General features: G+C 42.8%; 1 protein-coding gene across 5 annotated transcripts in view; it reads left to right on the top strand.

Moving 5' to 3' along the window:
* LOC105464892 (cyclin dependent kinase like 4) overlaps window positions 1-9,838 on the top strand; it is a 78,319-nt gene extending 68,481 nt beyond the window's left edge. For 2 of the 5 annotated variants that reach the window (XM_011713013.3, XM_011713014.3), the window contains exons 9-10: window positions 5,254-5,388; window positions 8,198-9,836. In XM_011713013.3, coding sequence (XP_011711315.2) covers window positions 5,254-5,388; window positions 8,198-8,299 — 237 coding nt within the window. In that variant the 3' untranslated portion in view covers window positions 8,300-9,836. Of the gene's footprint in view, window positions 1-5,253; window positions 5,389-5,820; window positions 6,175-8,197 lie in introns of those variants that run through there. The other 3 variants (XM_011713015.3, XM_024787720.2, XM_071076591.1) reach the window with 3 other exon arrangements.
* The last annotated feature ends 3,828 nt before the right edge of the window (window positions 9,839-13,666 follow it).

The raw sequence follows: 13,666 nt of genomic DNA, 5'->3' as shown, positions 1-13,666 counted from the left end.
CTGAAGCTGGTAATTTGAGGAGGGGTGGAAAGTGGATTAAATAATGCCAAAATAGGATGTAGTCATTGAAAATGATAAAGAACTGTAAAATAATCCCAGTTAAAGGGACATCAGTGGTTAAAGCAGTCATTGTTCTAACATATCTATTAACATTAGTAGATGAGGCAAAATCAGAGCCATGCAGACACCAGACCTAGCTCCTGCACTAGGCCTATGAGAGATGGTCAAACCAAGGACAGATTCAAATAAAAAGCAGAAGAAACTTACCTCTGCCTAGTCTGCCATTCATGCTTGACCAAATGAAGCCACACCAGAAGGTGTGTGACCCTGCCATCCATTGTATATACCAAAAGCTCATTGGACAATGGGTATGAGGATACTGGAGAGGGTATCTATCTTTAACAGTCAATTAAGTTCTGTCTACAGCAGTGTCTTCCAAATGTGGCTATTCATCTGAATGGCCTGGGAGCTTTTGAAAAATATGGATTCCGGTATCTAGCCTCAGATTGAGAAGGAGAATTTTCATGAGTGGGACCTTGGCATGTGTATCTTTAAACATGCCCTTAGGTGATTACGATCAACAACTCAGTTTAAGACTCATCTGATCTAGACAGTGGGGCCATTTGGATGACCTAGAGTCAACTTTGTAGACCAGCCTTTGTGGGAGTGCTGATCACTGCCATGGTGCTATCCAGAGTGCTGGAGTGCTTCAACCTGAGTCCTCCTGAGAGTCAGAGCCAGATACCCCTGTGCTCTCAGACTCCCCATACCATTGCTCCACCTGACCTCAGCTGCCATCTGTCCTGTCTTACTGCCCAGACCTGCCTTCATCCAGCACTCAGCAGGTCCTGTCCTAGAAGCCCAATTCCCTGACCTTGTTCTTGACAGGTGGTTCTGACCCACCTGCAATTTAGCAAAACCTGCAAGGGAGAAGGGAGGCATCAAGCACTGCAAGCCCAACCAATTCTCAGATGGAAGCCAGAGACGACCTGTGGTTCCCTCGAAGGCAACTCTGGGGCATGAAAACTGCAAGATGTAGGACAAGTTCCCCGTCCTCATCTCCAAAGATGAAGAGCCCTGGTTGGCTGCCTAAGCTTTTAGATGAAGCTAGGTTTGTTACTCAACTATTTTATTTAGACCCATAAGTATCAACCTAAGGCCCAAGAATCCTCTCAGTGCATCAAGAATTGTGCTATTACATGGGTCACACCTTATCTTATAGACTCCTGCCCCATGGTAGATGAAAGAACACTTTAATTCTTTGCAGTTGAGACATCCTTTTTTTTTTTTTTTTTTTTTTTTTTTTTTTTTTTTTGAGACAGAGTCTTGCTCTGTCTCCCAGGCTGGAGTTCTCTGCTCACTGCAACCTCCGCCAACTGGGTTCGAGCGATTCACCTGCCTCAGTCTCCCGAGTAGCTGGGACTACAGGCGCGCACAACCACACTGGGCTAATTTTTGTATTTTTAATAGAGACGGGGTTTCATCATGTTGGCTAGGATGGTCTCCATCTCCTGACCTCATGATCCACTCACCTCGGCCTCCCAAAGTGCTGAGATTACAAGCGTGAGCCACTGTACCCGGCCCAGGACATTTTTAACAGCAAATAAGTACTGGCTGCCATAACTGGTGTTTATCCCATGGGACCGAATCGTAACCTATGCAGGGAACTGCTCAGGTGGATGACGTATTGGGCAATGGCGGAGTCAAGGGGAGCGGTGGCGTGCAGTGGCCAATCTATGGCAGGTCTTTTGTATTCTCTTCATTAGGTTTAAAATGAGACCATGAGCACAATCTTTCTTATTTATTACTCATTTATTTCCATAGTCATGACTATCCTATCACTATATCAGCTTAAGCTAGTCATCAAAAAGGAGACTATAGACTATTGGAAATTTTATTGGAGCGTTTTCTGTGAAATTTGAAGTTTGGACTTAAGAAAAGGATCCTGACTTGGACTTTACAGTTTTGATTTCTCATCTCCCATCTTCAAGACGTTTTCTGGGTCAGGAGCATGTCTACAGGGAACACCTCTGATTAATCCATCAGCTTCTTGATATACAGAAAGTTATTAATCCAGGCAGGCAAAGGCTCAGAAGCCTCAGTTCTACTCAGTTCATCTTAGTGCTTCAGAACTAATCAAGCAGGACATTGTTCCCGCTCAGACTCCATGGAGGGAGCTCGGCATTAGTAGTGTCTTCTAAGAATCTAAAAATGTTCTTTAAAATGAAAATTCATAGGTATTTAGTGATGGACTAGATTTCAATAGTTTTGAAAGCCCATATAAAAATATGAATGAGTGAATGAGGCTGGGCATGGTGGCTCATGCCTGTAATCTTAGCACTTTGGGAGTCCAAGGCAGGAGGATCACTCGAGCCCAGGCATTTGAGACCAGCCTGGACAAAGTCAGACCCTATCTCTACAAAACACAAAAAATTAATAAAAATTATCCGGGAATGGTGGCACTTGCCTTTAGTCCCAGCTAGTTGGGAGGCTAAGGCAGGAGGATTGCTTGAGCCCAGGAGTTGAAGACCACAGTGAGCCATGATTGTGCCACTGCACTCTAGCCTGGGCGACAGTGAAACCTCATCTCTAAAATTAAATTAAATTAAACGTGAATAAATTCAAGATATATTTGAAAGGAAAACTGATAGGACTTAATTATGACTGATATATGGGGAATAAAGTAGAAGAGGTGGCAAGGATACAGTGCCTGTATTGGTTTTTCAGGTGTTGGCAGGTCCGGGCTTTCTCTGAAAACTCTTGGCAAGGGTCTTTCCTTGCCTCTTCCAGCTTCTGGTAGCCCCAGGCATTCTTTGACTTGGGACAATGTAACTCCAATTTCTACCTCCGTCATAGCATGGCATTCACTCTGTGTGTCTGTCTATGCCATCTTCCCTCTTCTTATAAGGAAACCAATTATAATTGGGTTAGGGGGTCTACTCCATGCCATTATGACCTTGTCTTCACAAATTACTTCTGCAAAGACCTTATTTCCAAATAAGGTAACATTCTGAGGTACTGGGAGTTAGAACTTCAACATATATATTTTTGTGGCGACACAATTCAACCCACAACAGTGACCTTGAGACAGATGTTAAGTAAGCAGTTGCGCCTGCAGGTCTGGAGTTCCTAGGGGAGGTCTGGAATGGAATTGTAGATGTGGAAATCTCTGGTAAACTTTGATAATTGAAGCCATCGGCAGCAAAGAGATCACCTAGAAACCAAGAATAGATGAGAAAAAAAGGGGTGGCTAGGATTTGGCCTTGAGGAACTTTATCCAGCCATCGTGGAGAAGAAGGTAAACTAGCAAAGGCTGGTTTGAAAAGGAGTGGCCAGGAGAGAGGAGCAAGGAAAGTGAGAGATTAGAGAAGCCAAAGAGAAACAAAGTTTCAAGGAGGGCTTGGTCAGTAGTGTCTAATACTATTGAGGAGACAGAATTCAAAACACATGATCGGTTGAAGGCTATGGAAGTAGAGGTCAGAGGTGTTAATAACGAGAGCCACTTTAATGGAACAGTGGAAGCAAAAACCAGAATTGAGTGATAAAGAAATAGAGGCTATCACAGTCTGTATTCAAAATAGTCTTTCTGGCCGGGTGCAGTGGCTCACGCCTGTAGTTCCAGCACTGGGAGGCCGAGGCGGGCAGATTACTTGAGGTCAGGAGTTTGAGACCAGTCTGGCCAACATGGTAAACCTGTCTCTACTAAAAATACAAAAATGTACTCAGCATGGTGGTGCATGCCTGTAATTCTAGCTATCTGGGAGGCTGAGGCATGAGAATCGCTCAAACCCGGGAGGCGGAGCTTGCAGTAAGCCGAGGTGGCGCCACTGCATTCCAACCTGGCTGACAGCCAGAACGAGACTTTGTCTCAAAAAAACAAACAAAAAAAAGTTTTTCTGTCCTGGTTATAGCCCTGACAGTATTAGGGTTTGAGGAGAATGCTTCGGCAGCTGGGGCTGATATATGGCATGGGTCATTAATTAGGGGTCATTTGCTTGGACCAGGCAGTAGACATGGAGGGACAGGTAAGTCTAGTTTTGCTGAGCAGGATTGTTTCTTGAAGAACAGGACTAATCAGATCGCTCGCCAAGGGCCAGGTGCTACTGCTTACGGGCAGGCAGCTTCAGGGATCTCAGAGATCTGAGGTCAGCTGGTGTCAGGGAGGAACAGACACCACAGGGCAGTGCCCGGCTGGGGCAGCCTCAGGCAATGCAATTGTCTGGGCTTCAGAATGTCTCAAAACAATGTTTGTGACGGTGGTGAGCCTTATTTCTCTCTTATGGATGGAAGGCAATAATTGTCAGGTCATCTGTGCCTGGGTATTGTAAAGCTGCTCCTTTTAAAAATGCAAATGTAGGAGAGATGGGGTCTCACTATGTTACCCAGTCTGGTCTAGACCTCTGGCCTCCTGAAGTGCTAGGATTACAGGCATGAGCCACCAGGTCTGGCTTAAAGCTACTGTTTATGGATCATAATCTGTGTTTATTGATGGGCAAAGTCCCACTGTCTGGCTGGAGTGTTAGTGTTTCTCAGAGAAAACCTCTTTGTGTCAGGACCCCCACAGACCCCTCTGCTGTGATACTCCTCCCCACTCTCAGAAGCCAACCTAGAGGCTTCTAATGGTCTCAAATATAGAAGGGTCATCATGTCACCTTTTCTGTTTTGCCTGTAGTTATTTTTATATGAATATATAGTCCATTCATTTCTCCTTGTTTTAGGTTCACTCTCATGACTGAGGTTCTCACTTCCTCAGCCATCTCCTTAACCCAGATGTTCTCAAACCTGAGCATATGGGCATCGGAATCACCCAGAGAGCTTGTCAAACACAAACTGCCAGGCCGCACCTCCAGTGCTTCGATTCCCTTTGGCAGGCGGGGGGTAGGACCCAAGACTTCGCGTTTCTAGCAAGTTCCTGCGACGCTGATGTTTTTAGTCCAGGGACTACACTCTGCAGACTGCTGCAAACAATTTGCTTTCAGTAGTGATTTTACAATGTCATTGGTGGGAACACCAGATCTACAGGCGGCCTCTTTCAGAGAGACACTGACCATCCATTCATTCTGCCCTCAAAAGACCTTGAAGTAGCAAAAAGAAGAGCAATCCTATTAACAAGCTCCAACTACTTGATAATACACAAACTTGAAGATTTTCTAAACTCATATTTATCCTAACAAGTTATTACTCAGTTTATGGGCATGGTAACAAAATAAGCCCCTCCCTCAATATCTTCTTTGTGATTCTCTTCCTCCAAAGGGGTGTCTGAAGATGAATCCAGATGACAGATCAACCTGTTCCCAACTCCTGGAGAGCTCCTACTTTGATTCTTTTCACGAGGACCAAATTAAAAGAAAAGCGCGTAATGAAGGAAGAAACAGCAGACGCCAGCAGGTACTTCCGCTCAAAAGTTAAAGTGCTATAAAAAGAATTCCTTTTTTGTTTTTGTTTGTCTGCCTTTCAAAGTGAGACAAGGTGGACACCAAGACCTTTCGTTTGTACTGGTGTAGTTGTATTTGTCTAGCTTAATAAATATTGGTAATTGATGTAATAAAACCATAGAACTATGAAAATATCAAGATTATTATTACAAAACCTTATTCCAAACACACTTGAATCAAATCGTTACACAACTGTTTGGCTGCTCTGATTGGATATACCACCCACAAGATTGTATACCCGTAATATAACAGCTTCATACAATCAAACGCTGATTCCAACAGGACTGAGTTTTGCCAGCATTGCAAAGGAATCCAAGTGCCTTTCTGTAGCCTCCAGATGTGCAATAAAGGTAACTTGACTCTTCCATCTTTTCACCCACGGCAGGCACCTAAGTCTGCCTTTCCTAGGCTTTTTCTCAAAACCAAGATCTGCCAGCTACAAAGGAATGAAACCCAGACATCTGGGAAACAAATTCTATCCAATGGGCCAGTATTGCAGAACAGTACGGTGACTCTTATGACAAATATTAATTCTGCAGTTTATCAGGTGACTGTCCTTCACTTGCTTTCAGAAAACTTTGAAGTTAAACCATAAACTCCATGGAAATAGGTTTGTTTTGGTTCAGGGCTTTTTCTCACCTTGTAAACCCAGCACCTAAAACAGTATCTGACCCATAGAAGGTCCTTAATATTATTAAAATAAATAAGTAGACGAACATTGCCTAATAATAAACCAAGTTGGTAATTTCCAATTTATCAGAGGCTAGCAATTTTCACAGTTTGCATTTGCTTAATCTTTCATCTTCAATCTAATTTTCAGTCATCTGTCTTCTCATTAGCATGTTTTCCATAAAGGAAGAAAGTGTTGGCTTTTCCCAACCTTTTCATAGTTAAAATAGAAGTTTGTTGGGAGAGAAAAATCAAACTAATCAAGAAGATGAAATGTTAAATCAGTTCTGTGTATCCAAAATCTCCAGGTATCCATATTTTGATTACATGGGCCATTTTACCTTTTACTATTAAATGTTTGCAAATCAAGCCCAATGCAGCTTATACTTAAATAACAACAAAAAAATTAAATAAAGACTGCTGAGGCAGCAATCTGAAAGACAGTGTGAATTGCGTGTAAAAGGACACTCTCCTGTTAAAAACATCTCAACTGGCGCAGTGGCTCTCGCCTGTAATCCCAGCACTTTGGGAGGCCGAGGTGGGCAGATCACTTGAAGTCAGGAGTTTGAGACCAGCCTGGCCAACATGACAAAACCCTGTCTCTTCTAAAAATACAAAAATTAGCCGGGCATGGTGGCGGGTGCCTGTAATCCCAGCTCCTTGGGAGACTGAGGCAGGAGACTTGCTTGAACCTGGGAGGCAGAGTTGCAGTGAGCCAATATCATGCCACTGCACTCCAGCTTGGGCAACAAGAGCAAGACTCCATCTCAAAAAACAAAAAAAAAACACCTCACCGGATTCCCCCCCACACTGGCCTGGGAGGGTGCACAGTGTCAGCTGCCCCCGCTGCCCTCCTGGTTCCCCTAGTCACTGTCTCCCTGGGAATCTGTCACGGACCTCGCCTTGCCTCGAGGGGGTTGGGTGCTGCTCTCCCTTCACAGCTCCAGCTCTCTGCTTGGGTTTACAGCTGTGCTACCCTTTCGTTCAATGCCTGTAACCCAGCTGATACAGATCAGGGACTGTGAACAAGGCCTTCCAAAAGGCCCAGAGGCAACAAAAGGAAAGAAACACAAAGGGCAGCATGTACCTAGAGATGCTCATTTACAGAGATCAGCCCATGTTCTCCATCCTCTGTAAACTGCATCCTATCCACCTCTGCATGGTGGGCCCCCCTGTAGCACACACATGAGGCCAGTCCTAAACAGCTCTCTCCTTCAAGTGAGGTGCCCAGGGAGCCAGACCAAAAGAAAGACAGGGGTGCCTTTCAAGTTCTGGTTTTCCTTCAGAAGACACACCTGAATCCTAGACATTTTACCATGGCAGAAAACAAATGTTACAGAAAAAAATATTTTCATTCATTGTGGTTTCCTTAAGAACTAAATAATGTTTAAAGTTGATAGTAAAGAGGTTTTAAGCCTTTGCTGTTCTGCCAATATCCTAGCTATTAAAAATTTGAGGCCAGGTGGGTGGCCCACGCCTGTAATCCCAGCATTTTGGGAGGCTGAGGCAGGTGGATCACCTGAGGTCAGGAGTTCAAGACCAGCCTGGCCAACATGGTGAAACTCTGTCCTTATCAAAAATGCAAAAATTAGCTGGGCATGGACGCTCATGCCTGTAATTTCAGCTACTTGGGAGGCTGAGGCACAAGAATCGCTTGAATCTGGAGGCAGAGGTTGCAGTGAGCTGAGATTGCACCATTGCACTCCAGCCTGCGCAACAGGCTGAAACAGAGTGAACTGGTGTCCAAAAAACAAAAATTTGTTTTGAGATGGGTATTGTGTAGTCTCCTGGAATTATTGTATAGTAGCTGATGGGCATCTACCTCTTAAACATTGACTAGATACTCAGATTAAGTGTACTGAAATAAATAATAGTATATCCATGGGTATCCTAGAATAAGTAATAGAACCTAATTTTCAGGTATCAGAAAATCTCAATTTTTGGAAAGGTAACCCTACTTAATTTTAAAATTGATGTATTTTGACATCTTTGTACCATAAGTATCCACTTGTCTTATCATCTTTAAATCAAATTGTACAAATAAGAATTGTTTTCAATTTACTTTCTTATTTTTTGTCTTGTTCTGCTATTAGAATCAACTGTTGCCTCTCATACCAGGAAGCCACATCTCCCCCACACCTGATGGAAGAAAACAAGTCCTCCAGTTAAAATTTGATCATCTTCCAAACATTTAGGAAAATGTTCTTTCAAGTGCAAAGTAATTTAATATGTACACATTTTGTACAAGTGAGATAGGAATTCACAGTGTTTCAAATGCAAATGAGCCATATGAAAATTAAGATGCCTTCTAGAATTGTTTTGCTCCAATCATTGCTGATTCCTTTCCCCGTGCTTTTACATGCCAACTTTATCTTTTAGAATATTTTCTTTAAATGTTATAAAGCCTAAAACTGTACATATGGAAGAGACATTTTCAATTTCATCAGAGCAGCCCCTCCTGAGGCTATTTATATGGAGAATTTGTGAGCTTATACTTTGATTTATGAAAAAGATTTACATGTGTCATCTTGCTTCAGCTGACCACATAATTTCTTAAAGCAATATCAGATAGCCTGCCTCACTGTTTGTGTAAGAAATGACATATGTTCCTGCATTGTAATTCACACTTATTGTAACCAGGTCTGTTGAGTAATGCTGGTATCTTATTCTGTGTTTTCACATTGGTGTAGAAAGGGAACCTTGAAAGGTCATTCAGGTTTATCTCTAGATTCCACGGCAGGCTCTCCTTTGTCTGTCTCATGAGGCATTGATGATTCTATTTTTAAAGCAAGCTAGAGAAAATTACATACAAATTCCAATACATAGCAAACAGTGGACCAATGACAAGGAATTGCCATCCTCATCAGTAATGCCCTCGGATAATTGTCTGTTGTCCTTTGCTATATCACCATTTCTTATCCTTTTCTCCTCCTGTCTAAATCATCTCAGGACCCAAGCCGATCCTCTGGGGTGTGTTGTCTAAATAGCTCATTGCCAGTCCTCTCTTGCAAACATTCGCATCCATAGCCTCTATGAAATTGTGCAGCCCAAAACTAGTCAATGTGTCGTAATCAGGTTGGTTTGTAAACACAAGAGCAGGAAGATTATCTTTCAGTTAATATCATTTCATATCTCTTACAAAACAACAAAGCAAAACAAACCCCTCAATAACTGAGCTGAATTTACTTTGGGATATTTACCCAACTAAACTTGACATACATACATATATACATATATGTATATACATGTATTTGTAAATATATACTTAAAATTATAAATTTTACAGCATGGTAGTAGGTGCCTTTTATCCTGGACATCAAAAATGATGCAGAATATTTAAAAGTACTTTTAGTTTTCTAACAAGGAACTCATATAAAATAATAGCATAGGGCTATCACTGTTAGGCAAAAAGGCACTATCAGTGATATTCCTATCAAGAAAAATTAAGAATATTTTATTAACTCATTTCTGCTCCCGTGTCTGGCATACTTGATGGTTGTCAAATTCTGCAAATACACTTTATTCCAGAAATTTTCTGTGTCCAGAACCAAGAGTTAAGGATATATTGTTAGTGAAGAAACATAAATCCTATGTTCATGTCTAAAAGTCTTCTGCACTTAGAAACACATAAACTCCCAGAGAATCTCATTCAGTTATGTAGAAGCATCCATTTCATAAGGAATTATGACATCTAAACAATAGTTTTTTGTTCAAGGGAAGGATTTCTTTTTTTTTTTTTTTTTTTTTTTTGAGACAGGGTCTTGCTCTGTCACCCAGGCTGGAGTGCAGTGGTGTAACCACAGCTCCCTGCAACCTCCACCTCCCCAGCTCAAGTGATCCACCCACCTCAGCCCGTAGCTGGGACTACAGCGGGCACCACCACACCTGGCTAATTTCTAACTTGTTTTGTAGAAACAAGGTCTAGCTATGTTGCCTAGGCTGGTCTCTAACACCTGAGTTCAAGTGATCCTCCCACCTCAGCCTCCCAAAGATTACAGGCTCATGCCTGTAATCCCAGACAGGAAGGACTTTTTAAGTGAGCTGATCTGATCTGGCCATTTTACATTCTTAGTGTAAATATAACCTGTTAAGGCCTTCTTATTTTCATGTTGTTATCAGGAATATGCCTTTTCAGATTGGTATGTTTCTTGCTTTTTTTCTTTTTGAGACAAGGTCTCACTCTGTCACCAAGGCTGGAGTGGTGCAATCATGGCTCACTGCACCCTCGACCTCCTGGGCTCAAGCAATCCTCCTGCCTCAGCCTCTCAAGTAATTGGGACTACAGGTACATGTCACCACGCCCAGCTAATTTTTTTTTTTTTTTTTTTTTTTTTTTGAGATGGAGTCTCACTCTGTCTCCCAGGCTGAAGTGCAGTGGTGCAATCTCTGCTCACTGCAAGCTCCGCCTCCCAGGTTCATGCCATTCTCCTGCCTCAGCCTCCCCGGTAGCTGGGACTACAGGCACCTGCCACCACGCCCGGCTAATTGTTTTGTATTTTTAGTAGAGACGGGGTTTCACTGTGTTAGCCAGGATGGCCTCCATCTCCTGACCTTGTGATCTACCTGCCTCGGCCTCCCAAAGTGCTGGGATTACAAGTGTGAGCCACTGCGCCCGGCCCCAGCTAATTTTTTGTAGAGAAAAGGTCTTGCTATATTGCCCAGGCTGATCTCAAACTCCTGGGCTCAAGCAGTCTCCCTGCCTCGCCCTCCCAAAATGCTGGGATTACAGGCGTGACCCACCACACCCAGCCGGTTTCTTGCATTTTTAATCGGATGATATTACGAAAATGAGAAATAAAAGATAAAAGGCAACTTTGCTGAACAATTTATTTTTAGCTTTCATAATATTTTTCATTTAAGCCTTCTTATTATCAAACCACTCATACTGCTGTAGCTCTCCTAAATATATATCTCTATATATTATGTATCTATATAGATAATATATTTATGCATATATATATGCATACAAAATATGATATACACATACACATGCAGAAAATAAGACAGCATTCCATTGCCCATTTTGCTTGTAATTATGTTTCAAATAACAACGAAGTTTTTGGCAGGGATGGTGGGGTGACTGTCTTTCCTTATTTTTGCTTGCATTAAAAAATTAATTCAAACTAGCATTTCTTTTTTTCATTTTTTTCCTCAGACAAATCCATCATTTAGGTGTCACTGGCGAGGGGACAGGAGAGAACAGCTAATGCTTAGAAAAATGCTGTAATAGAGTCATATTACCATGAAGACAAATAAACAGGCCAGGCACAGTGGCTCATGCCTGTAATCCCAGCACTTTTGGGAGGCTGAGGCAGGCTGATCACTTGAGGTCAGGAGTTCAAGACCAGTCTGGCCAACATGGTGAAACATGTCTCTACTAAAAATACAAAAATTAGCCTGGTGTGGTGGTGGGTGCCTGTAATCCCAGCTACTCAGGAGGCCGAGGCAGGAGAATCACTTGAACCCAGGAGGCAGAGGTTGTAGTGAGCCAAGATCACACCACTTCACTCCAGCTTGGGCGACAGAGCAAGACTCCATCTAAAAAAAAAAGAAAAGACAAGAAAAGAAAAATCAGTTTCTGATGCCATATGCCTGTTTAATTGTCCCTGGGTGGCCCAGGCCACAGCATAGCACTGCTGCTGCCTGCGTTGCCCAGGGTCCCAAGTCTCAAGCTGTAATTCCTTCCTGTTTCAAGTACATATCTCTCACCTCTATGCCACACAAATTCTCTCACACCCTTCAGCCCATGGACAACAGTTGCTCTTCAGCATCTGGTTCCCAAATTGTGCAATGCCATTTTTCTTTTTCTTTTTTTGGGGGGGGGACAGAGTCTCACCCTGTCATGCCCAGGCTGGAGTGCAGTGGTGCGATCTCAGCTCACTGCAACGTCTGCCTCCTGGGCTCAAACGATTCTCCTGCCTCAGCCTCCCTAGTAGCTGGGATTACAGGTGTGTGCCACCATGCCCAGCTAATTTTTTTTTTTTTTGTATTTTTAGTAAAAATGAGTTTTCACCATGTTGGCCAGGCTAGTCTTGAACTCCTGACCTCATGATCCGCCTGCCTCAGCCTCCCAAAGTGCTAGGATTACAGGCGTGAGCCACGGCGCCCAGCCTGTGTAATGCATTTTATAAGACTTATCTTTAGCAAATAGTCTTGTCCCAGACTCTTCACAGAAGCCTACTTGATCCCGTAATTATGAGTTTCTATTAGGCTCTTGTGCAGTTTCTGGATCACCCGGGTTCTGTCTCACTTATGCCAACTTTCAAGCCTTTTAATTTGTTTATGTAGCTCCTTCCTGATTCTGTCCAAGTACTGCGCCATCATCATGCTGAGTGACGCTGCCCCAACACTCCTCTGTGCTCTGCCTCTTCGTGGCCTCTTCCCACCTTAGTTTCCTCAGACTTTCCACACACACGTACTTGAGAGTCTCCAAACAGTTTTTTATTTGTTTGTTTTTTTAGTTTGTTTGCTTTCACAGTATTTTCAGGCCATTCAAAATGCAGACTTTGCTTATTCTTAGAGCTCCAACATAAAGGACATTTCATTAGACCTCTCTCAGCCCTGGAAGCCTGTGTGCTTGGGCTGTGTCTTTGGTCTCTATTTCAGTCCTGGTGATATTTGAATGTAATTTTTCCAACTTGCCCCAACCACAAAGCCCTTTTAGGAGATCACTTTCCGAAGATTACTTTAACTAGACTGAATTGCTGAAAAGTTGTATTCAAGAAGCTTTTGAATCCTTGGGATTAGGGAGGTGATTGAGTAAAGGGTAAGAACTAAGTTCTCGGGGAATGAAGAGTTGAAACAGAAAGTAATGTTTTTTTCCTTGTAAATTAGGTGTATCACGGTTCTTCATTGCACTTGCAGATTTCCCAACCACAAAATTAAGGTTATTCTGAAAACCTTTTTTTTTTTTTTTTTTTTTTTTTTGTGAGACAGTCTCTCTCTGTCACTCAGGCTACAATGCAGTGGCATAATCTCAGTTAACTGCTGCCTTCACCTCCCGCGTTCAAGTGATCCTCCTGCCTCAGCCTCCCAAATAACTGGTATTACAGGCATGTGCCACCACGCCCAGCTAATTTTTGTATTTTTAGTAGAGATGGGGTTTCATCCTGTCGGCCAGGCTGGTCTCGAACTCCTGACCTCAAGTAATCCACCCACCTTGGCCTCCCAAAGTGCTGAGATTACAGGAATGAGCCTGACCTGAAAATGTTTTGTGCTCCTTTAGCTTACTTGCCATAAAATTACAATTTTCCAAAAAGTTAGCACTTTCTTAGTCATTTGTTACCACCATTGATATCTAATCCTGGTCACAGAATTCTCAAAAAAAAAATTTTTTTTTAATTAAAAAATACCACTAGAAGAGGAATAATCCTAAAATTTTGCGAACAGTAATATCCTTAAAAAACTGGGGGGCCAGGCATGGTGGCTCACGTCTGTAATCCCAGCACTTTGGGAGCCCGAGGTGGGCAGATCATGAGGTCAGGAGTTCAAGACCAGCCTGGCCAACATGGTGAAACCCCGTCTCTACTAAAAATGCAAAAATTAACCAGGCGTGGTGGTGG

Source organism: Macaca nemestrina, chromosome 13, assembly GCF_043159975.1.
Source record: "Macaca nemestrina isolate mMacNem1 chromosome 13, mMacNem.hap1, whole genome shotgun sequence".
Taxonomy (NCBI): Eukaryota; Metazoa; Chordata; class Mammalia; order Primates; family Cercopithecidae; genus Macaca; species Macaca nemestrina.
Note: the sequence above shows the minus strand (reverse complement) of the source record. Positions and strands in the feature narration are given on the sequence as shown.